Source organism: Procambarus clarkii, chromosome 40, assembly GCF_040958095.1.
Source record: "Procambarus clarkii isolate CNS0578487 chromosome 40, FALCON_Pclarkii_2.0, whole genome shotgun sequence".
Taxonomy (NCBI): Eukaryota; Metazoa; Arthropoda; class Malacostraca; order Decapoda; family Cambaridae; genus Procambarus; species Procambarus clarkii.
The window spans coordinates 10,839,065-10,865,033 of record NC_091189.1 but is presented as its reverse complement, the minus strand read 5'-3'; the positions used below and the strand labels follow the sequence as shown (position 1 = coordinate 10,865,033).

Below are 25,969 nucleotides of genomic sequence, written 5' to 3'. Positions count from 1 at the left end.
AACACGACCATACATTCTCGCGCCCGACACAGGGATATAATTATGTGGAGCCCAGATTATTTTAGGGAGTATCCCTGATCCGGTGCTCCGAGATGGAGATAATTGTGGGGGTGATGACTCGGAGCGTTAATGGTATGAGAGAGAGAGAGAGAGAGAGAGAGAGAGAGAGAGAGAGAGAGAGAGAGAGAGAGAGAGAGAGAGAGAGAGAGAGAAAGCATTTTCCAAACCTTTCCTTGAAGGTTCTCTAACTAAAATGTGTGTATGTGTGCATATGTGGGCGTGTGTATACATGGAGGCAGCACCCCTAGAGAGCCCTGGAGCAGCAGGCATCACCGGCGCCGGTCACGCCACGCCCGACACACAAGGAAGGGCGTCTTAACTAGCGTCGCGTATAAGAAAGGACAGTCGGAGTCGCCCAACAAACATGACACGACAGATAATGACTATAATGATTATGAGCATGTGCAGGAAGATGACAATGATAATAAAAGTATGATGACAATACGATACTGACAATTATGACAATAATGATAATGATAATAATGATAATGATAATAATGATAATGATAATAATGATAATGATAATAATGATAATGATGATGGCAATAATACTAAAAATTATAACGTGTATGCCGTAATTATATGTGAGTGGCACTCTTGTGGTTACAAGAGTGCCACTCACACACACACACACACACACAACAAGAAAACTGCACCATGGGTCAATTACCCACACACTCCTCGAGTGGGAAAAGTCAGAGTGCTGACAACAACAATCAAGAGGAACACCGAGAGAAACAACAACCTTATTTGGCGATGACCTTTTATCCCAATTTTCGAAGAATCGAGATTTGTTTAGAAATTTAGCAGCAAAGGCACTGCCAAAATTCCTACATAATGATATCCGAAGATGACTCTGCTGTGTGTGTGTGTGTGTGTGTGTGTGTGTGTGTGTGTGTGTGTGTGTGTGTGTGTGTGTGTGTGTGTGTGTTTACTATTTGTGTTTTTGCGGGGGTTGAGCTTTGCTCTTTCGGCCCGCCTCTCAACTGTCAATCAACTGTTTACCAACTACTTTTTTTTTTCCACACCACACACACACACCCCCCAGGAAGCAGCCCGTGACAGCTGACTAACTCCCAGGTACCTATTTACTGCTAGGTAACAGGGGCACTTAGGGTGAAAGAAACTTTGCCCATTTGTTTCTCCCTCGTGCGGGAATCGAACCCGCGCCACAGAATTACAAGTCCTGCGCGCTATCCACCAGGCTACGAGGCCCCTAATGTGTGTTTGTGTGTGTATTATATATATATATATATATATATATATATATATATATATATATATATATATATATATATATATATATATATCTGAATACTGGAACACTTGATGATATATACTTAGATTTGTACCCAAGATTGACTATGTAACGCATCAGTTATACAATGTATGTGATGTAACTATAACCTGTCGTTCGAAAAGCACCTTAATTAATCACATTCAGTGGTTAAGTGCTTAATTACACACTAGTTTCTAGTGCAAAGTTTCTCCCTGTCAAAGTAGGATAGACAAATATCAATATATATATATATATATATATATATATATATATATATATATATATATATATATATATATATATATATATATATATATATATATATTAATATAATAGTATTTTTAGGAGTAGGTTTTCTCTAATACACATGTCATTGAACACAACAGTATTGTGAGTATTATTAGTTTTCTTTTGGGGATATTTTCCATTATACACAAATATCTTCTACCATCTGGAGGGTGAAGAAACACTCGATCACTTAATCTTTCCATTTGTATTGTTCGACGTTTCGTCAGCGATGTGGCATCATCAAGAGAACACTGATGAACTGACACAGGTATACCGAGTTCACAAGGAAATTTTTTTCCTTGTCAACGGCATACAAGATTCTCAGAAGCATTCACCACATAGACCCGAAATGCGTAGCGTGACCAGGGGCGGGAGGAGAGAAGGTGGGAAGGAGACACTCAGGTGTCTCAGGGGAGCCAAAGGGAAGGGCCTCACCTGAAGGAGAGCCCCTCAGGGGAGCCAGAGAGGAGGCAAGACACCTACAGCAGTTAGGATGAAAAGCAAAGTTGTCCCCGGAGCAATTGCAATTGGCGACTAGCAACCGAAAAGCGGTGCCCATGAGCTACAGCTCCCCCTGCAAGTACATACAGGAGAGTGGGTTGGACAATACACACACACATATACATACATTTTTGGGGCCTTACGGCTGAGTGGACAGCACTCGGGATTCGTAGTCCTAGGGGTCCGGGGATCGATCCCGGGGGAGGCGGAAACAAATGGGCATAGTTTCATTCACCCTGATGGCCCTGTTTACCTAGCAGTAAATTGGTACACAGCTGCTACGGGCTGTTTCCTGAAAGGGGGGGGGGAGGGATAAGTTGATTGACAGTTGAGAGGCGGCCCAAAACCCCCTTCCCCCGACAGTTAAGAGGCGGGCCCAGAGCTCAACCTCCAGGCAAGTATAACCAGGTAAGCACACACCGTCACTCTATACAGGTTAGTTTAACCAGGACCAACACTGGCTTAATTAGTGGGTTGCTTGCACTGGCCGCTCATCAGTAAGAGGGTGAGAGGTTGATGTTGCTCAGAAAGGGGGGGGGGGGGGCCTGTCAACTTTATTATGGTGATGACGGTGATGATGGTGATGGTGACGGTGGTGCTGGTGACGGTGATGATGGTGATCGTGGTGATGGTGATGATGGTGATCGTGGTGATGGTGATGACGGTGGTGGGGGGGATGAACAAGGGAGGGGAAGACGAACGAGGGCAAGGGGAAACAGGGGAGAGGGGAGAAACAATGATCTGAGCACAGATCATTACATGGTGATGGTGACAATGGTGAAACTGGTGACAGTGCGGGATTACAACTTCTGTTTGAAATGTTCAACGAAGACAATGCAAAAAAAAATGGGAAGAACAAACAAGAACACACACACACATATACACACACACACACACACACACACACACACACACACACACACACACACACACACACACCTTCGGCCAGAACAACGGTCAAGAAGTAACCCCGTCGCGCTGCCAAACGCATGGTCACGAGTTCGAATCTCGCTGAGAAAGACAGAGTTCGCGTCCCCATTGTCGTCCATTTTGACAGCGGGTTGTCAAACAGCAGTCTAATGCGTGAGGGGGTCTCCCCACCCCCACCCCCTCCTCATCTCACCAGGCAAATGAATCCTGCTTTAGCCTGTATATCACGACTATAAGCTGCGGTTACCTTGCGATGATTTCGGGGCTCAACGTCCCCGCGGCCCGGTCGGTCCTCGACCAGGCCTCCTATCCTACATAAGTGTTCCATATGTCTGGTGGGCCACAGACACATACTACACGTGTACCTCTCTCCTCAAACATAACACACATTTCTATTTAAATACAACACACCCACATAAGTCTCTTAAGTGATCAAGACATACACGTACTTATCTCCTTAAGACACTTCACACACACACACACCTTTATCAAATCTTCCCACAAACTCAAGATGCAGTTACATATTTCTCTTTAGAGGAAAGCATTCACACAAATCTCTCTCGAGACACAACGCACCAAAATAGAACACCCAAAATCACATGCCGAGATATGCGAGCCCAAAATCGCATGCCAACATGAAATGTGAGTAACTGGAGTCCTGGAGAGGTTGTGGGGTGGTTGTGGGGGTGGTTGTGCGGGTGGTTGTGGGGGTGGTTGTGGGGGTGGTTGTGGGGGTGGTTGTGGGGGTGGTTGTGGGGAGGTTGTGGGGTGGTTGTGGGGTGGTTGTGGGGTGGTTGTGGGGATGGTTGTGGGGATGGTTGTGGGGGTGGTTGTGGGGGTGGTTGTGGGGAGGTTGTGCGGGTGGTTGTGGGGGTGGTTGTGGGGAGGTTGTGGGGTGGTTGTGGGGGTGGTTGAGGGGGTGGTTGTGCGGGTGGTTGTGGGGAGGTTGTGGGGTGGTTGTGGGGTGGTTGTGGGGATGGTTGTTGGGGGATGGTTGTGGGGAGGTTGTGGGGTGGTTGTGGGGAGGTTGTGGGGAGGTTGTGGGGTGGTTGTGGGGAGGTTGTGGGGAGGTTGTGGGGGTGGTTGTGCGGGTGGTTGTGCGGGTGGTTGTGGGGAGGTTGTGGGGTGGTTGTGGGGAGGTTGTGGGGTGGTTGTGGGGGTGGTTGTGGGGGTGGTTGTGGGGGTGGTTGTGGGGGTGGTTGTGGGGAGGTTGTGGGGTGGTCCCTCACCTCACCTGACACAGCCGCTGCCAAATATTACACAGAAAAAAAACTGTAAAAATTTTCTCATCGACTGTAATTCAAGCGTGAGAAAGCCAACCGGGTGTGTTGTGGAAAAGGGGGGAGGGGGAGGTGTGATGTGGGGGGGTAGTGGGTGTGTTGTGGGGGAGAGTGGGGGTGTTGTGGGGGGGGGAGGAGTGGTGTGTGCGCGAGCAGAAGTCAATGAAAGAGCTCGATTTGAATGTATTCAAGGACTTAAGTCCGTCCTGGCTACGGGCTTACGAAGAGAGCAATAATCCAAGAAGTGCCTCCACAACCTTCAGCGCTCTTAGACCCAAACCTGTGGGTCAAGGAGACACTTGAGAAGCTGGCTATTATTTCAGCCACTCTCTCAAAGAGCTACAAAGTGAGCTTACCATCCACACCTGACCATCCACACCTGGCCATCCTCACCTGGCCATACCACCTCGTCAAACCACCTGGCATTCTTAACATATTTTCATTTAAAATCGTTTATTGAGCTACCTTCACAAATATTTCCATTTAGCAAATTCCACTTGCGTACAACTCTTCATTTAAGTACTCCCCCCCTCCTCCTCGACACCTGTGATTCGCCTGGGCCTCTGTGGCCTCCACCTGTGATGCCTGGTCCTGGGGCCAGATTCAGGAGAGTACTTAAGCACTTACGAACCTGTACATCTCTTCTCAATCTTTGACGGCTTTGGTTACATTTATTAAACAGTTTACAAGCATGAAAACTTCCCAATCAACTGTTGTTATTGTGATAAACAGCCACCTGGTGCTTCGGAGCTCATTAGCTGTTTAATAATTGGAAACAAAGCCGCCAAAGATTGAGGAAAGATGTACACGTTCGTAAGTGCTTGCGTAAGAGATTTCGTGAATCTGGCCCCTGGTACTCTGGACATTTGTTTACTTCGTCAATTAACTTTAGAATCTTATTATTAAGTCTTTTTAATTAATGTGTTCTTCGCGTTCGTGGGCGCTCTCGGTGTGTGTCAGTCCCTTCTGTGTTTCCTTGTAGCTCATTCCTCTGCAAGGGTTGCATACTCAAGAGTGGGTCTCACCTAGGATGTATTTAGCAATATGAAGGCTCCAGGCATTGTTCACGTTCCTATGTACGTCGGTGTATGCATGTGTACTTCCCCTACTATACATGCAGGAGCAATGGCTATCGCCCGAAATTTCTACATACCCCATTTTCTTTTGAAATTCCTCGTCCATCGCGTCCGCATGTTTCCACCTTGCGCTCGAGAAACGCCCCTCACATGTGTCATGTGTTTGGGTGTGTTAGATGCTTTTTATTTCCTTCCTGTACTTATTTCGCACGATGGGGACCAGAGAGTACACAGCGAGACAAAGTACCGGAGATCAGGAAGAGAATAAGGCACAAATCTATGGTCGAAATGTAGACTTTTTTCCCGCCAATTTCAGTTAGTATGAGCCGGAACTATGGACGACATCACACTAAACAAACAACTTTCTCCAGACACCCACCATCACCACCAATCAAAGCTCTAGGTGTAGCTCATTTTCTTGTCGAAATTTACTAAAAAGCTTTATGCGTGGCGGGTGTTGTGTGTGTGTCTACTTACCTATTTGTGCCTGCAAGATCGAGCGTTGGCTCTTGGATCCCGCCTTACTAGTTGTTTAAAGCATTGATTCTTGTCCTTCTTCTCTATCATATCTAGTTGTAAAGCCATGAATAGTGTTTGCTTCCATAATGTGCTCCTTTAGTTCATTCCATTTCCATACTAGAGAGATACTCTCTCTCTAAGAAAACTTTCTAACATCTCTGTGACTCGTCTGAATTTCTAGCTACCACCCATGTCCCCTTGTTCTATTGGTATTCCGTGTGAATAAATACGTCTATTTCCATTCAGTCAATCCCCATAAGTATTTTTTGTATACTGATATCATATCTCCCTGCTCCCTCCTTTTTTTCTAACGTCATCAAGTTCAGTTTCTTCAGTCGCTCTTTATATCCCATCCCATGCAACTCCGAGACCAGCCTCGTCGCAAATTTTGTAACCTTTTCCAGTTTCCTTATGTGTTTCTTTAGGTGGGGGCTCCATGATGGGGCTGCATACTCTAAGACTGGTCTCACGTAGGCAGTGTAAAGCGAATCGTCACATGAAGGTCGTTTTCTTTCATTGTGTATTGACTCTTTGGTCTCCTGTCACCTAGTCCCATTTCCATAACTTTACACCTGCTCGTGTTGAACTCCAGTAACCATTTCTCTGATCATCTCTGCAGCTTGTTCAAGTCCTCTTGGAGTATCCTACAATCCTCATCTGTCACAACTCGTCTAATTAATTTCGCGTCATCCGCGAACATTGACATATAGGACTCGACTCCTGTAGGCATGTCGTTCACGTATATTAGAGATGTAACTGGTCCCAACACCGATCCTTGAGGTACTCCACTTGTTACAGCTCGCCAGTCTGACTTCTCGCCCCCGGACTGTTAACAGGCAGGAGCCAGCAAGTAATTCCTTACCCAAGCTAGGGCTTTTCCGCTTACTCCCGTCTGCCTCTCAAGTTTATATTGCAGTCTCCTGTGCGGTACAGTATCAAAGACTTTTTTTGGCAGTCCAGAAATATGCAACCTGTCCATCCTTCTCTGTCCTGCCTTATTCTTGTTGCTTTATCATAGAATTACAGGTTTGTTAGGCATGATTTCCCTTCTCTTAACCTATGTTGGTGTCTGTTTACATAATTAATGTTCTCTAAGTGTGTAACCAGTCTTACCCTGATTATTCTTTCAAGAACTTTACAGGGGGATGCTTGTCAGTGATACAGGTCTGTAGTTCAGTGCCTCTTTGCTATCTCCTTTTCTGAAAATTGGAACCACATTTGCCTTCTAGCAACAGGGCAACTCTCCCTTCGTAAGTAAGTAATTATTAAAAGAAGGCACCAAACCGAGAAGGCTATGTAGCACCATCAAATGTGCGGGATAATCAGAGGGCGCTAAATATCACCAAGGATGCCAATACGAGAACAGAAACGCTTAAGGCGAACGATATCAAAAGTGTCCGAGTCACTAAGAATACCATCGAGGGACAAGCGACTGCGGGGGACGGTCGGAAAACAAGTCACATGCTCGTCCCGGAAGTCAAGACATTCAATAAGGATATGCACGACCGCAAGAGGGACAATGCAATTTGGACAATAAGGAGCAGGGCGGCGCTCCATCAAGTGACCATGAGTTAAGCGAGTATGGCCAATACACAACCTCGCCAGAGCCGTTTCCCATCGCCGGTTACGGTGGTAGGAGGATGGCCACGAGGACACAACTCTTAAGAGTACGCAGTTTGTTTCCAGTAACAGAAGACCAACAAGACCAACAAGCCTGCCAACGGGTAAGGATGGAGGAATGGATAACCGGATAAAAATCGGAATAAGGAATACCTTTGCGACAGATGGGACAAGAGCGGACAGCTTCCCTGGCGGCAGCATCCGCATGCTCATTTAAAAAGACACCAACATGGCTGGGAACCCAACAAAACTCAACCGACCTAAATTTACTGTCTCCCCCTCCGTAAGTGACTCATTATAGATCCTTGCTAGAGGCACGCTGAGGGCCTGCGCTGCCTCTTTTAGTACCCACGGTGATACATCATCTAGTCCAACTGCTTTAGTTTATGCAGTGTTGTTAGCCGTTTCATTACCTCCTCTGTTGTCATTTCTATATCCGTTAGCCTCTCATCTTGGGTCATCTCCTCTTCTAACAATGGGAGCTGCTCAGCCTCGGTTGTGAACACTCCAAGGAAACCTAACATTCAGATTTCCTTGTTGTTTTCTGTATATGTCTTTTCTGTTTGCATAGTCTTGTCACTTGGTCGTTCTCCGACATTTTCCTTCTTATATGATTAAGTAGTAATTTAGGTTACTTTTTCGCTTTCATGAGTGTATTTACCTAGTAGTGTTTGCGGTTGTTGAGCTTTGCTCTTTCGGCCCGGCAATCAACTGTCAATGAACTGTTTACTAACTACTTTTTTTTTCCACACCCCACACACACACCCCAGGAAGCAGCCCGTGACAGCTGACTAACTCGTGCGTTAATAACCGGCTCGTGGGTTATTAGGTACGTATTTACTGCTAGGTAACAGGGGCATTCAGGGTGAAAGAAACTTTGCCCATTTGTTTCTGCCTGGTGCGGGAATCGAACCCGCGCCACAGAATTACGAGTCCTGCGCGCTATCCACCAGGCTACCAGGCCCCACACACTCAAGTGTGTGTGTGTGTGTGTTTTAATGATTGGTTTAGTAATCACTCGAGAGGGAAGCCTTTGAGGGCAGACGAGAAAGGAAAGGGGAAGGAGAATACCTCCCTCTACCTTCGTTGCTCCATCACTTCTGCCCCTCCCACCCCCCCTCCTCCCTCAGTTCCCTCCCCTCTCACTCAAGATAACCAAGAAAGCAACAATAACGCACGAGCCGGTAAGCAACAATACTCAACATATCCCTAACACACCGGGACACCAGCGCGGGCCACCAGGCTGAAGCACCAGCTGCTCCTCCTCCTCCTCACCAGGTCCAGCCAGATAGATCTCCAGACTCGGGTGACGCGTTCCCCCCTTCCCTTCGTCCCCCCCTTCCCTTCGTCCCCCCCTTCCCTTCGTCCCCCCCTTCCCTTCGTCCCCCCTTCCCTTCGTCCCTCCCTTCCCTTCCCTTCCCTTCTTCCCTTCACGCACCTTTACTCTTTTAACCTCAAAGTCGAGATCAACATTTGAGTGCAAACAGCGGCAGTGACGTCACAACGACTGTTATATTGATGAAACAATCCCCTACCCCCCCCCCCCCTCCCCTGAAGAGGCCCAGTACACTTGGGCATATATATAACACTTTGAAGCTGCAAAAGTGAACTATTAAATTTTTCCGCCAGCTTTGTTTACCTCTGAGCTTATATCCTCTTGTTCTTGAAGTTGCAGTTTTCAAATATTCTTTTTTTTTTGTCAATTTGTTGGAGATTTCTGTTACTATTTTGTATGTAGTGATCATATCAATTCTTTTTTTTTGTCTTTTAGCTTTTGCATAGTTAAAGCCTTCAATCTCTCCGCTTAGCTCTTGTTTTTCAATTCTAGAAGTCATTTAGTTACACATCTTTGTTCTTTTTCCAGTTTACTGATGTGATTCTTGAGATATGGGCACCATACAAGCACTGCATATTCCAACTTTGATCTCCCAAAGGTGGTGAATGATTTATTTAATATTTCACCATCCATGTGGTCCTCTGACGACACTTTTCTATACAGGACCATTCCTAGATCTCTAACTTTATCTGGATTATTTAGCGCTTTCTTACATAAGGTGTGTGTGTGTGTGTGTGTGTGTGTGTGTGTGTGTGTGTGTGTTTGTGTGTACTCGCCTATTTGTGCTTGCAGGATCGAGCATTGACTCTTGGATCCCGCCTTTCCAGCTATCGGTTGTTTACAGCAATGACTCCTGTCCCATTTCCCTATCATATCTAGTTTTAAAAGTATGAATAGTATTTGCTTCCACAACCTGTTCCCCAAGTGCATTCCATTTTTCCACTACTCTCACGCTAAAAGAAAACTTCCTAACATCTCTGTGACTAATCTGAGTTTCCAGTTTCCACCCATGTCCCCTCGTTCTGTTATTATTACGTGTGAATATTTCATCTATTTCCACTTTGTCAATTCCCCTGAGTATTTTATATGTCCCTATCATATCTCCTCTCTCCCTTCTTTTCTCTAGTGTCGTAAGGTTCAGTTCCTTCAGACGCTCTTCATATCCCATCCCTCATAACTCTGGGACAAGCCTCGTCGCAAACCTCTGAACCTTCTCCAGTTTCTTTATGGGTTTCTTCAGGTGGGGGCTCCATGATGGCGCGGCATACTCTAAGACGGGTCTCACGTAGGCAGTGTAAAGCTCCCTAAAAGCCTCCTCATTTAGGTTTCTGAATGAAGTTCTAATTTTCGCCAGTGTAGAGTACGCTGCTGTCGTTATCCTATTTATATGTGCCTCAGGAGTTAGATTAGGTGTCACTTCCACTCCCAGGTCTCTTTCTCGAATCGTTACAGGTAGGCTGTTCCCCTTCATTGTGTACTGTCCCTTTGGTCTCCTGTCACCTGATCCCATTTCCACAACTTTACATTTACTGGTGTTAAACTCCAGTAGCCATTTCTCTGACCATCTCTGCAACCTGTTTAAGTCCTCTTAGAGGATCCTACAATCCTCGTCTGTCACAACTCTTCTCATTAATTTTGCGTCATCCGCAAACATTGACATGTATGATTCCACTCCTGTAAACATATCATTTACGTAAATTAGAAAGAGGATTGGTCCCAGCACCGATCCTTGAGGTACTCCACTTGTTACTGTTCGCCAGTCCGACTTCTCGCCCCTTACCATTACCCTCTGGCTCCTTCCTGTTAGGTAGTTCTTCACCCATACTAGGGCCTTTCCGCTTACTCCTGCCTGCCTCTCAAGTTTGTATAGCAGTCTCATGTGCGGTACTGTATCAAAGGCCTTTTGGCAGTCAAGAAATATGCAGTCTGCCCAGCCTTCTCTGTCCTGCCTTATCCTTGTTACTTTATCATAGAATTCTAAAAGGTTTGTTAGGCATGATTTCCCTGTGTGTGTGTGTGTGTGTGTGTGTGTGTGTGTGTGTGTGTGTGTGTGTGTGTGTGTGTGTGTGTGTGTGTGTGTGTGTGTGTGTGTGTGTGTGCGCGAGACAAGTAGATTTAGCGAGGCGTTACACAATAAAAGTAATGGTATAACTTGGAGTACTTACCATTAAAGTGGGACTCTAGTTGCAATTGTAAGTATTCGCTCAAACCGACTACTTACAGACATGGGGAAATGCTTAACATTACATCATTCTTTCGGATCATTGCTCGGTATTACAGGTTACACCAACCATTACACACTATTGGTCAGTGGGAGGGAGGGAGGGGAGGGATTGAAAGATTGAGGGATGGAGGAATGGACGATTTTTTGGATTGAGGGAGGAAGGGGAATTAGGGAAGGGAGGAGCGGGAGAGGTAAAGGGGGAAACAGGGAAAAAAGAATTAGGGAGGAATGGAGGTAGTAAAGAGAGAGAGAGAGAGCTAACTGTTGTGTCCTGCACTACGTCTGGTGGTGACGTAACCGTGCCCAAAATGGTCCGTCATCACTGTTGCCTTCACCACAGCCACGGCCCCCCCCCCCCCAGCTTGCTACAAACGTCACCGCTATAACTCGGTTCATGGTACCGCCCGACGCACCTTAACCAGACGGGCCGATCGACTTGAGAATGGTCCAGGACGGACCGAAACGTCGTCGTCCATTCACTTTCTAGTGTGTGGTTTGGTCAACATATTTCAGCCACGTTATTGTGACTCCTCGTCTGCTTAACCAGACCTTCCTACGCTCTTAACACATTGTATGGCCTCATTCCCGTTCACGAAGGAAGAGGAGGCAGGCGACGGGTGTTCTCCTGAAGTAAAGGGTATTTGCCTCAGGCGTGTGCACGCTCCCGCCTTTGCCACAGTATCCCATGAGAGGCTGGTCCATAAGTTGGAGAAACTGGCAGAAGTAACAGGTAAGGTGCTCAAATAGATAAACGAGCGCCTAAGCAACAGAGGGCAGAGTTACTGTGAAGGGGGAAGACCTCAGAGTGGCGAGATGTCACCAGCGGTGTCCTACGGGGTTCTGTACTCGGACCTATCTTGTTTCTGATATGCGTAAATGATCTTCCAGAGAATATAAAATCTTTCCTATCAATGTTTGCCGATGCTAAAATTATGAGAAGGAATAAGACAGAACGATAGCAAAGATAGATGACCTAGACAAACTGAAGGAATGGACCAACAAATGGCTACTAGAGTTTAACTCTGATAATTGCAAATAAATTAAAATAGGTGTACAGAGTAGAAGGTCGAGCACAAGGTACCAGCTGGGAGATGAAATCCTTCAAAGATCAGGTAGAATGAAATATCTGGGGGTTGTTATCACACCAAACCTGTTCCTTGAAGCCCACATCAAAAGGATAGCATCAGCGGACTTTTCTAAATTGGCCAACATAAGAACTGCCTTTAGAAACTAAGAATCATTCAGAACCTTCTACACCACATATGTAGGCCAATCCTGAGGTATGTGGCTCTAGCTTCGAGGCCATACCTAGTTAAACACAAGACAAAGTTAGGGAAATTTCAGAGGTGTGCCGCCAGACTAGTCCCGGAGCTGAGAGGCATGAGCTACGAAGAAAGGCTACTAGAAATAAACCTCAAGTTACTGGAAAACAGAGATAGGGTAAGACAGAATTACCACCTATAAAATTCTCAAGCGAAACTGACAAGAAAGATAAAGATAAACTATTTAGCATGGCTGGAACACAAACACACAAGTGGAAACTTGGCACCTAAATGACTCGCAGATATATCAGAAAGTTTTTTTTCAGTGTCAGGGAAGTTAACAAATGGAATGAACCAGGAAGCGATGTTGGTGGGGCCAGTCTCCATACACTTATCAAATGTAGATATGATGAGAGCCCGTTAGGCTCAGGAATCTGTACACCAGTTGATTGACGGTTGAGAGGCGGGATCAAAGAGCCAAAGCTCAACCCCCCACGAGCACAAATAGGCGAGTGTACACACACACACACACACACACACACACACACAACACACACACACACCACACACACACACACACCACACACACACACACACAACACACACACACAACACACAACACACACACACACACACACACACACACGGCAGTATTGCCGCAACAGTCCTGGAGGGACCCGCCCACCGCCATTACTAACATATGGAACCAATTACCTTAATTATCTATTCCAATTTTAATGTAACTTGACAGTTTTCATGTAATTAGTACTCTTTATGCAAAATATCTTTTGATTAACAACCCAATTTAATACAAATTACTAGTCATAATAACATTTGGTGGGGGTGGGGGGGCTCCTCCATCCACCAGACCGTGACATTCATCAGTACACCCGCCCCCCCTCTCCCCCTCCTTTCCCCCTTCCCCTCCTCCCCCCCTCCTTCCCCCCCCCCCCTCTCTCCTCGCATCTGTTGAGGGTTCTTGAGTAAGATTCCTATGATCTTAAGACAGCCTCGTGGTCTAAAGATAATCTCGTGATCTTAAGACAGCCTCGTGATCTTAAGACAGCCTCGTGATCTTAAGACAGCCTCGTGATCTTAAGACACCGGTTTAAGAAAAGACAATTTTCCAACTGTAACCGTAAGGTAAAATATGTCTGTTAAACAAACGAGTTATAATACAAACTTGCAAAATACTACTGACCCCCCCCCCCCTCCCCTCAGGCCACAGACATCGATATTAATCCTGCGATCACTTTGAATATGGCTGGCTATTATACTAGGTCTATTACAATTGGTAAATTATAACAGGTGGGGTGGTCATTAAAACAGCTTCTGGCTATTATAATTGGTGGATAGGAGGGTGGTTATTATAATTGTTTCTATTATAACAGGTTATTAAAACAGGTGGATGGATGGGTGGGTGGGGGGCAGGGAGGTGTCCCCTCCCCCGCGAGTACTTTCACCGCGTGCCCCCTAGGGTAGGGGGAGGTGGGGGGGTGGGGTGTAGCCCCCACACTGGCAGGGGTGGAAGGCCTGGCCCGCCACACGCACCCATGCCCTCGCCATACGTTGTTGTTGTTGTTATAGATTCAGCTACTCGGAACAAGTTCCAAGTAGCACGGGCTATGGTGAGCCCGTAGTGGACTTGCCTGGCACAGGAGCGGACCCTCTCCATACACCCAGTATACACATATATACACCTTCCTCTACGGCCCCTAATTTCCATACAGTGTGGTGTACCACACCACCCCCCCCCTTCTCCGTTTTGACTTTTCATGTACGCAACTTTTTATTTTTTTTTTATATTTTAAAAGTTGTTAATTGTATGACACTGTGCGTGCGTGCAAGCGCGTTCATGAGGCAACACAATGGTAACTGAATATCGCGGGTGAATAACAGGTGGAAATTACGAGTGTGAACGAGACATTTTAAATGAATGATGAACATGAAGTGTAAATGATGGTGTTCGATGTGGGGAGGTGTTTCTTGGTGAACATCAATCACTTTCTTCAATGAACACCCGCGAAAACTCCGGCATTTAACAGACGACATCACTACATGTCCTCAAAAGATTCCCCCATTTTGCGCCCGCAAGATAACTTAAGATTTTGAGGGGTTGATAGATGTTAATCTTCTAGTTAGAAAAAAGCTGTTCATTTGAGACAGTTACGCAAGTCCCAGATGTGTCTGGGGTACAAGTGACAGGATGAACAACCCAGCGGGGTTTCTTCCTATTGGGGAGTGTTGTACACGCTGTCATGGCGGTGTGTCCACTCACAGGATGGGTGACGCTGCCCAATACACTCGCCCCTCGGGGCAAAAAAAAAAAAAAATTATGTTACCCCATTATAATCACACCTTCACCAGCAGACAGGTGGCAGCTTCCCCCCTCCCCCCTTCCCAGGGGGGCAGGTGGCAGCTTCTCCCCTCCCCCCTTCCCAGGGGGGGCAGGTGGCAGCTTCCCCCCCTCCCCCCTTCCCAGGGGGGCAGGTGGCAGCTTCCCCCCTCCCCCCTTCCCAGGGGGGCAGGTGGCAGCTTCCCCCCTCCCCCCTTCCCAGGGGGGCAGGTGGCAGCTTCCCCCCTCCCCCTTCCCAGGGGGGCAGGTGGCAGCTTCCCCCCTCCCCCCTTCCCAGGGGGGCAGGTGGCAGCTTCCCCCTCCCCCCTTCCCAGGGGGGCAGGTGGCAGCTTCCCCCCTCTCCCCTTCCAGGGGGGCAGGTGGCAGCTTCCCCCCTCCCCCCTTCCAGGGGGGCAGGTGGCAGCTTCCCCCCTCTCCCCTTCCCAGGGGGGCAGGTGGCAGCTTCCCCCTCCCCCCCCTTCCCAAGGTGGCAGCTTCCCCCTCCCCCCTTCCCAAGGGGGTAGGTGGCAGCTTCCCCCTCCCCCCTTCCCAGGGGGGCAGGTGGCAGCTTCCCCCCTCCCCCCTTCCCAGGGGGGACAGGTGGCAGCTTCCCCCTCCCCCCCCTTCCCAAGGTGGCAGCTTCCCCCTCCCCCCTTCCCAAGGGGGCAGGTGGCAGGTTCCCCCTCTCCCCCCTTCCCAGGGGGGGGCAGGTGGCAGCTTCCCCCCTCCCCCCACCCCCCCAGGGTGGCAGAGATGCTCCTGATGACCTCCAGATAATCACCCAATTCGGGCCGCTCGTGCCCTCGCACAAGCGTCATTACCGAACATCTGTTATCTTAAGTCCTCGAGTTCGTAAGTTGTGGACCCCCAAGTATTCTAAGAGTAAACTTACCGTTGAGACGCATACGATGCTTAACAGGTGGAAGGAGAGACACTGGAGGCTGAGTGATCATCTGGTGAGAGTAACGGTGATGCGTTGGTTACCGTTACCGTGTATAAGCATTTATAGCCTTGAATAAACAAATGCTGAATAATTAACAGATGTTCACCGGCAAGCATCTGCCTCTGTTCCCACACACACCTGCCAGACACACACCCACACACACACAGGTGTTCATCATCATTTCACAGGTTCACACCACCTGTTCTTCAAATCATCACACCAACAACAACCTCATCCCTCACACCACCAGAAACCTCTCTCCCACACCCATCTTCTCATCCCCCAACCCCACACCATCAATCCCCCCCCACAGCACCCCCACCCCACCCCATCAACAACCCCACCCCACACCATCAACCCCCCCCACAGCACCCCCCACCCACCCCATCAACCCCCCCCTCCCCACCCCATCAACCCCCCCCCACTCCAACAACACCCCCACCCCACACCATCAACCCCCCCCCACAGCACCCCACCCACCCCATCAACACCCCCCCCACACCATCAACCCCCCCCCCTACAGCACCCCCACCCACCCCATCAACCCCCCCCCACAGCACCTCCACCCACCCCATCAACACCCCCACCCCACACCATCACCCCCCCCACAGCACCCCCATCCACCCCATCAACACCCCCACCCCACACCATCAACCCCTCCCACAGCACCCTCATCCACCCCATCAACACCCCCACCCCACACCATCAACCCCCCACAGCACCCCCACCCCCCACACACACACCCCGACGGTGCGACTGACAGACCCTAACACCTCACACACCCCGTAACTCATTCACAACATTACAGGTGCTAAACAACCACGAATTACGGCCCTCCTAAAGTGAATCGACCACGTGGGGGGGGGGGGTAATAACAGCTCTGCTGCGTGTGAGAACATGCGCACGAGCTCCAAGATCCTCACCGTGTCTGACGAAAACGGTTCGGCCGTATACCGCGGAGGAAGTCTTACCTTCAATGTTATTTATTGACACGATGAAGAACTTTCATAGTGTTTTGTTCAACAATATGTATACTTGTGTGTTATGAAGCGGGAGGTGTAGCCCGGGGTGTATGGTACTGACACAACACAGTAGCCCGGGGTGTATGGTGTTGACAACACAGTAGCCCGGGGTGTATGGTACTGACACGACACAGTAGCCCGAGGTTTATGGTGCTAGCACAACACAGTATCCCGGGGTGTATGGTGCTGACACTACACAGTAAAGATTATCGTGCACTGTTCTCCCACTTCAGGAAGACGTGTCATGTTGTAGAGAAGAGGAGGGAGAGAAGAGGTAAGTGAGAAGAAATATAGACAAAAGGAGGAGGTGATGATAAGAAGCTAAAGAGCAGGAAGTGGAGAAAACCACAGAGATAGAATGAGAATAAAATATGGAATTGAAAAGAATCAATATATAAAATATTCCTGTGCTGAATACCCCTAAAAATGCCCGGAAACATTTATACCAAAACAAAACACCAGAAAAGCTTCCTCATGGCTCCCTGCTAAAAAAAAAACACAAATAAAAACACACCGCCCTGCCAAACACACCACGCCAGAAACTTGGGTTTCAGCTTCACGAGTTGAAACACAAGTCAAACCTGTATTGAGGCGTCCAGCGAGGGAAACACTACCCGCAAGGAGACTTGAACCCATGTGAAGCGGATACCTGCCACAGTGGGTCGATTGATTGTCTGTGGTGGAGAAGGGGCGTAAAAAAGTGGTTTAAAAATACATATAAATAAATTATCAACTACAAAACCGTAGATAATTTTATTTATCTGGGTTATGTGGGTACTAGGAGACTCGAACAAGTGACTTCCAGCACAGGAGACAGTCGCTCTATCGACTGCGCTGCTGAAAGCAGGATTCCAGCGGCACCGAATTGCTACCCCCAAACTCTAAGCCTTTCCTGGACAGCAGCTATAGAAGTCTCTGGAATCCCTCTTTTATTGTGGCTAGCTCAATATCTGGAGGAGTTCGAGTCTCTCAGTGCCCAGTTAAATTAAATGTTCTTATCTACGGTATTGTAGTTGACAAATTATGTGACTGGCGCGGATCACCTAATTCACCTAATGGTCGACAAGTAGTCCGGGAAAGGTTTAAAATTTCCGTTTGGCAAGTAGTTAGATGCCTCTGGAATCCTTCTCTCCCTTGTTATCCGCTGTTATCCAACCATACACTTCAATCATGTCACCCGTAACTCCTGGACATTCTAGATGATGTAAATCGAGCTTTATCAAACTTTATATGAAGAGATACTAATTCCTGAAATTAACTTTATTATCTTTCTCTGGACTAGTTCAAATGATTCTGTCCACTCTGTCGTATGGCGACCAAAATTAAAATCCATAACCTAAATGGGGCTCAACAGGAGCAAGATGAAGCTCAAGAATAACACGAATTATATTGCTAAGCCTTCTAATAACAACCCCCCAGTATCCTATTTACCTTCTTCCGAATATTTATGCATTAAATGATGGCTTGACTTTGGAGTCATATTAATCATGACTCCCAGATCTTCCTGTTTTTTTTTTGCATTCAGACTTCGCAAACTTCAACACTATCAAGCTAATATATGATAGTGGTAACTATCATCATTACCTATCCTCAGAATCCTACATTTTCAGCATTAAACTGCCTCTGCCAATCTTTCGTCCATTCCAAAATACTATCTAGATTTCCTGTCGCGTTTTCCTGAATTTATTTCTTGCCCTATTTGTGTATCGTTCTAATATGCCTAACATTGATAGCATCAGCACAGATCAGGAACGCATAGCTTTATTGTGGGGGGGGGTGGGGGGGGGGGAAAGGAATGGTGGCCAACCACTTGGACGGTCGGGGATTGAACGCCGACTTGCAAAAAGCGAGACCGTCGCTCTACCGTCCAGCCCAAGAGGTTGGAAGCGTGTCTCTGTGAGCTTTGACAGGCTGAAGCAGAGGAATGTTATAGTGGGCGGCTGGGACCGTCTCGCCAACATTTTTTCTCCATTCTCTGTCAGCCCTTCACAACCTGCTGACTCTCCCGTCAGCCCACTCACAACCTGCCGACTCTCCAGTCAGCCCCTCATAACCTGCCGACTCTCCAGTCAACCCCTTACAGCCTGCCGACTCTCCAGTCAGCCCCTTACAGCCTGCCGACTCTCCAGTCAACCCCTTACAGCCTGCCGACTCTCCAGTCAGCCCCTCACAACCTGCTGACTCTGGTTCTTGCCAGACCGTCTCCCCCGAGTACTTCAACAGTTCCCTCGAGAAAAACTACAACCCATCACCTGTTTGATTTCCGAGGTGTCCTTAGGTGATCCCCAGGTTTCCAGTCACTTGACAATGGGAAACACTGTGTTGAAAACCAAGTTTTTTTGTTCTTTTACCCAAGACTGGGGCTCCTAACAAATGAGACACTTGGTGGTCGCGGTAAAGCCCTCACCATAGAAAATGGTGTCTCCTAACACCCCCCTTATATGAATGAAAAACGGTTTACACGCGACTCATCTGATAACATTCGAACAGTGCTTCGCTGACGCCCTCTGTTCGAATCTCAACTCTGTAAATGCTTCGCCCACGTTCTTCAAATACAAAAAATGGCCGAACAGAGCCTAAATCCCCCAACTAACCCACGCCTAACTCTACACAGAGCTTTAATATATAATAACTTGAATATATGTGAACAATCCTATTTTTTTTAATACACAATACGTTAAAATTCACGAATGCGTCTTCGGAGACGATTGCAATCTTAACGAGCCTAGCCTGGGGACGGGGAGAGAAACTGCCGCTATCAATATGGGCCTATAACAGTGATTACACACAGAGATCACAGTAACGTGATGCATCAAATGAACAAATGCACAAGGGCCGTGACGAGGATTCGAACCTGCGACCGGGAGCATCGCAGACACTGCCTTAATCGACTGAACTACGACATGGTAAAAGAGAGTTTCAACTCTTTTACCATGTCGTAGCTCAGTCGATTAAGGCAGTGTCTGGGATGCTCCCGGACGCAGGTTCGAATCCTCGTCACGGCCCTTGTGGATTTGTTTATAGCAGTGAGATATATATATATATATATATATATATATATATATATATATATATATATATATATATATATATATATATATATATATATATAGCAATGACTCACCTAAATCATGTTTAATTCAAGGATTGATTTATAATACAATGTTCGGAGTAACAATTATTTCAGGTCCGCGCGCAGTGTATACACCTTACGGCAGCACTCTCTCAAAATGGTCTTAACATTAAAGTTACAGCTTCCAGGGGCTGGCTGGGGGTCTTTGACCTAGAGGGAGGCCCACAGACTCGACGCTTCCTGCTGGGGGGTTGAAGGAGGCGTCGAGCCCCAGAGACCCGGACCATGCAGGGTTACAAGGCTTGTAATTAAGTTACCTTCCAGGAGAAGACTTACGGAATTGGTATTTCCTTTAACACTCTTGTCGACATTTCATTCCCTTTGATCATCTATCATCATCTACACACACACACATTATATATATTATATTAATTTATATAATGCGCAAATGTATGCCTCAGTATTAATACCATGTACTCACTCCTGTATATATAAATGAATTATCAAAGTTACACGCAACTCTCAGTGTATCTGTTTAAGACACATGGACGTAAGTCTGCCATAACGGTACCATTATCAGCCAATAAGGAAGGTGCGATCAACTCCAGCCCACGCTGGAGTTGATCAATATGGCCCACGCTGGTCCCGAAGCTGAGAGGCGCGAGTTATAAGGGATAGACCAGGAGGGGGAATTTTACCTCGGGTCGCTGGAGCACATTTTATACAGGAGATGCATGACCGCGTCGTACAAAATACTGGGGGTGATCGACAAGGTAGATATAGATACACAGGTAGACAAGTTATAGTGACATGGATAGGAGAGGAGGAGGTGGGGGGGGGGAGGTAGAATAATGAATGAAATAAAATCCTAATAGAAGCGAACCCAAGAACTAGACCCCAACAGCCGTCAGCATCGCTGGTCAGTATACGAACCCCCGCAAGCACAGATAGGTGAGTACACGGCCACCTGCCCGCACCTGTCAAGGGCGCCAAGTTACCTTATATGGTACGCCGGCCAACGGTCAAAGTCACCAGTTATATGTTATCTCTTGAACCCTACACCCCCCCCCTCTCTCATGAACCCTACACCCCCCACCCCCTCTCACATGAACCCTACACCCCCCCTCTCTCATGAACCCTACACCCCCCCCATCTCTCTCATGAACCCTACACCCCCCCCATCTCTCTCATGAACCCTACACCCCCCCCCCATCTCTCTCATGAACCCTACACCCCCCCCCCTCTCTTATTTATTTATTTATTTATTTATTTATATACAAGAAGGTACATTGGGTTTGTGAGGGTACAGAGCATTGTGTTAACATTCTTGTAAAGTCACTAGTACGCGCAGCATTTCGGGCAGGTCCTTAATCTAACATATAATATTAAGTAGGTAAATTCTATCAAAATTTATAAAATGTTAACAGGTACATTGTAGGAAAAAATTAGGTATATTAGTAGGTATATTATCGCACATTGATAGCTTTGACTGCTAGCAGTGATAACTTTATTGATCATTTTACAAAGATTAATAGGCACAATACAGCATATTGATATCACATGTAAGATGACAACAATGATCACAATGGAAGGCTTAGGGACATAGAAGTTTCTTCACAAATTTCATCTTCATAGAAACTATGAAGATGAAATTAGGTATTTTTGTTTTTGAATAAGGCAAAAGTTTGACAGCTGTTCTTTTCATGTATTTCTCTCTCATACATAAATTTGCTATATCTACAGTATGTCACCAGTTCCTGTTAAATCATAAAATTAGTTACATTACCTATTAAAAAATTAATATATGCTAAATTAATATATGCTTGTGCAATGATAATAATTAAAACACTAAATCATAATTATCATTATAATCATAATATTCATCATTACTATTATTAAAATCATTGTTATGATTGTTAGTAATCATAATTGTATATAAAAAAAATAAAAATATGAAGCAATATACCGTTTTGCTTTTTGACTCCATTCTTGGAGGGCGAGCAGCGAGGAACTCGACCCGAGGGACATTCAGGTAGTCACGCACCTGTGAGAGGGGGGGGGGGGGGCGGGGGTACAGCAGCTAGAATCAACAGAAACAGACTCAGAAATGTCGGGACCTATACAAGTCACATCGCACACCAGACGGTTTTGGCCAACGGATTTTTAAAACGCGCGTAGTCACTAGTTAACCGAACCCGACGGAGCCAACAGCCTAACCTAAGCTAATGCATCCCATTAGAACACCAGAGTCCTGAGTACTTCGAGCGGGTACTCCAATCCACGTAGAAACCGAGCGTTGGGGGGGGGTACACACGCCTGTGTACGTCTTCACTACACCCGCCGTCGGCTGTAACCCACAACATAAGTGTTACACAAATCGGTTCTCGAGAGACAACCTGTTGGAGAGATCACGCGGCGACAGCGTGAGAAACATGGCGAAGTGACCGCTGCCGGGGTGTCTTGGGGGAGGAGAGCGGTTCCCCAATTAATGTCAGGTCTCTGAGCTTAGAGGGATGAGATTAGAGGAAGATCTGAGAGCTGGATTTACTACGCCGCAGAAAAAGAAAAAAAACAATGGCGGCATGATCAAGAGATGAAAGATTCTTAGCAGTACTGATGAGGGAGACGAGACATATTTATAATGGGAGGCGGGAAGACATGAGGAATAACCTGGGAAGGATTGTGGCTCACTTCATTCACTTTGATTATCCGAGATTGTGACCTAAAAAAAAAAAAACACACACTTTTGCCCAACCAGACCTATGGATCCTCACAATAACGATGTCTCTCAGAAGTACCTAAATGATACCCAACTGAGACTAACCCTTCGATGATCCAAGTGAATTAAAAAAATTTATTACCCACGTTACTGTGTATATCATCTTTGATGTAGTTCATGCTAACCCCACACAGTTTCACGAGTATGTGTAATAAAAGGTGAGACAGACATCTCAATATAGCGCCAGGCGTGGAATGGCGGGGCCCAGGAACTGGCGCCCGTCCTGTAGTCACATATAGGAGAGCACACCCAGCACCCCCCCCCCCCCCCACAGCCAGAACCATGTGAGAAGCGTGGACAATATTCACACCAGTTACGACCCCACGTAAGAACTTGTTCCCAAAACACGATTAGATTACATTTGTATTACCTCTTTACATAAAATATGGAGCAACCCCGTGTTGTAATGGTTCACCGAAACATATTGTAGAATTTTCTGTTACAATGACAAAACCTACGAACGATTCCTTTCTCTGAGAAGCCTCGCTCCTCAGGTAGCCTCGTCCACGCGGGAAGCGGCCCAAAGACGCACTCCTCAATGTTAACGTATTGTTTACTCAGAATCAGTGTTCTCTCATATTCAACATTTGTTATTATATGTTGGAATTTTGTGCATAGCTTGCCGTAGGTTAGGTTAATTTTGCTGGCTTGGTTCTTTTGTTAATTACTTCAACCCAATTACTACTTGACAGTGGCTTGGGTAGTGGTGGTGATGGTGAATATTGTGGTAGTGATAGTGGTTGTAGTGGATACGGTGGGAGCAGAAGTAATGGTGATAAGTGTTTACAATGGTGCCGGTGATAATCCACACGGCCGTGGTGGTGGTTGCTGAGGTGATAGAGTAGATGGCGCCCGAAACGTAGATGACTGCCCGAAACGCTTTGCGTAATAGTGGCTTTAGGCATTGTATGTACTAGCTCTATCTATAAAGCCAACAAACTTTGTAAAATCTCTTTATGTATGTACCTTACCTAAATAAAATTATTATAAAATTATTATTATTATTATTATTATGGCGGTGGCGCGCGCGTGAGAGAGAAGGGGTGCAGGTAGAACACCACCAAGCTTTGCCCCCCCCCCAACACTCCAGTTACCCAACGGCCGTCTCACGCAACCTCAGCCTTAACCGCCGCCCATCTTAGAACTTATCTATTCCACAACAAGTATCACGCCAATTTGATTTCACGCACATTGCGGCACAACATACCGCATCCACAACCCACTGAGCTCACAACATGCCCCACATTATGCCCTTATAACACACCGCCTGTGGGGGGTAGCTCACTGTCATGTCCCGTGGGGGGGTAGCTCACTGTCATGTCCCGTGGGGGGGTAGCTCACTGTCATGTCCCGTGGGGGGGGGGTAGCTCACTGTCATGTCCCGTGGGGGGGGGGTAGCTCACTGTCATGTCCCGTGGGGTTAGCTCACAACAATACATAAAGCCACTGCCCGGCTCACCGCCCTCCCCCAAACAACGGCTTTTCAGATCAAATTATCACAAGACAAGCCTAGTCCCAGGCCAGGCTTGGGGAATAGACAAATGCTCGAAACCGACTACAGGTAAACCTATATCCTGAGACAAACAAACATCAGCTGTTCTGGTGGCGTCTCTTAAATACGTTCTCTCCCTATCATGATGGATATATAATTTAATTCAGGATAAAATAACTTGTGAAAATGCATCTGGAAAATCAACCCGATGTATTCAATGTCATTTTTGCAATAGAAATTTGGTGCGGTCGCTCAGCCCGTTTCCCCGAGCGTTCCCAACGTCACTAAAGTGCTGTACTAAAGTGCCCGAACCTAACCCACCAGAAGACCCACGAACTGAAAACCGAGACATCACCTCAATTTCGCGAGCGGCTGTCATTTTCAGTGCATCCGTTTTGGGCCTTCCGGAAACTATACGTCAAAATGGGATGTACTATTCAGGAAAACGGGTTGTTGGACCAACTGCGGCGTATTTAACGCGAGGCCACAGCATGTTGTTTTTACGGGCTATTCATGCCCGTGCCACCTTTTGGGTGGCTTAATCTTCATCATGTTGTTTAAGATTCGCTACCTGGAACAAAGAGTTCCAAGTAGCACGGGCTATGGTGAGCCCGTAGGGACTTGCGTTGGCCACAGCAAACCACGTTGGCGCCTACTTTCCAACGCTTTACGTGATGACTTAATAATCCCACCACACGTCTCCACGTACTCCCTGGCAAGAGTTGTGTCGAGCTGTTCTCCAACACTCGCGGGCGACATTATAGCACCGTCTTAAGTGCTCTTATAATACGCTTGACAGTCTTGTGTGTTATGGATCCCAGTACTTAACAAATTGATAACTATACTTACTAGCCACGCTTGTTATACCCCCCTTGTAAGCAAGCCGTTTACCTCCCACAATATGTCAAGTAAATTTTATTCAGGAAAGTATATACATATTTGATTTACAAACATGATGTTGGATTTATAGATAGAGCTAGTACATACAATACCTAAAGCCACTAGTACGCATAGCGTTTCGGGCAAAAGACATGGAACAGTCTCCCAAATTTACCACACACTCACTATATACGTGGATACTGACCGGACCGTTCCTTCATGTACCGATATTTAGTTGTTAAAATATTATTACATTAGAGTGATGAAAGAATTATAAATAGTACCTTCATTACTCATATTCTTACCTATGATTACCTGACCGGCGCGATAACAAGACCCTGCACAGTCAAACCTTGTCAACAGCAGGCTGACCTCTGAGAGCGAGTAGGTACAAAGAGTACCGACTCGCTCGATTGAATCGCAGAGGACTTGTGAAGACATTTTTGGGCCCTCTGCCCAAAAATCGGTGTAGTGTGAGGACGAGGACCTGGGAGAGAAGACCTGGTGCGGTGTGATCAGCCCCAAGGCTTGGTACACACTGCCCCGCAGTACCAACATCATTTACGGGTTCACCATAGCCCGTGCTACATGGACACGTCGTTCTGAGTAGCTAAATCTAAAACAACAACAACAACAACAACCATCATTACGTCACTGGTAAGTGTTGTTTGGACAAGGAACAGCCAGGAAACTGTCCGCCCACGTGATAGGCTTCACACATTGGTTCATTAGCTTTGATCGTTTGTTTATTAAGGGAAAGAATCGGTGGCATTCAAAATTATTTCGCGCAGTTGAATTTAGTACCATTTGAAAGAGCTTGATTTTGTGATTTTTAACAAGCTTAAGACTAAAAATTGTAACGTGATTGAGTGTTTTTATACAAATAATCAAAATGATGTAAAAAAAATTTGTTTGGCGCGCACGAGATGTGAATTGTGTGACAGTTGTTTCAAGTCGCGCGTTGTTGTTGTTGTAAATTATTCGCTACCTGAAACAAAGTTCCAAGTAGCACGGGCTATGGTGAGCCCGTAGTAAGGTCGTCGGCGTCTGTCCCAGCCCCAGTCTGCACCC

The 25,969-nt window shown here is 46.7% G+C and overlaps 1 protein-coding gene across 1 annotated transcript in view; it reads left to right on the top strand.

Annotated features, from left to right (window-relative positions):
* Positions 1-18,935, top strand: part of LOC138373013 (proline-rich protein HaeIII subfamily 1-like) — a 43,583-nt gene extending 24,648 nt beyond the window's left edge. Inside the window, exon 3 of the mRNA XM_069339065.1 lies at positions 18,759-18,935. Coding sequence (XP_069195166.1) covers positions 18,759-18,935 — 177 coding nt within the window. The remainder of the gene's footprint in view (positions 1-18,758) is intronic.
* Positions 18,936-25,969: the final 7,034 nt, after the last annotated feature.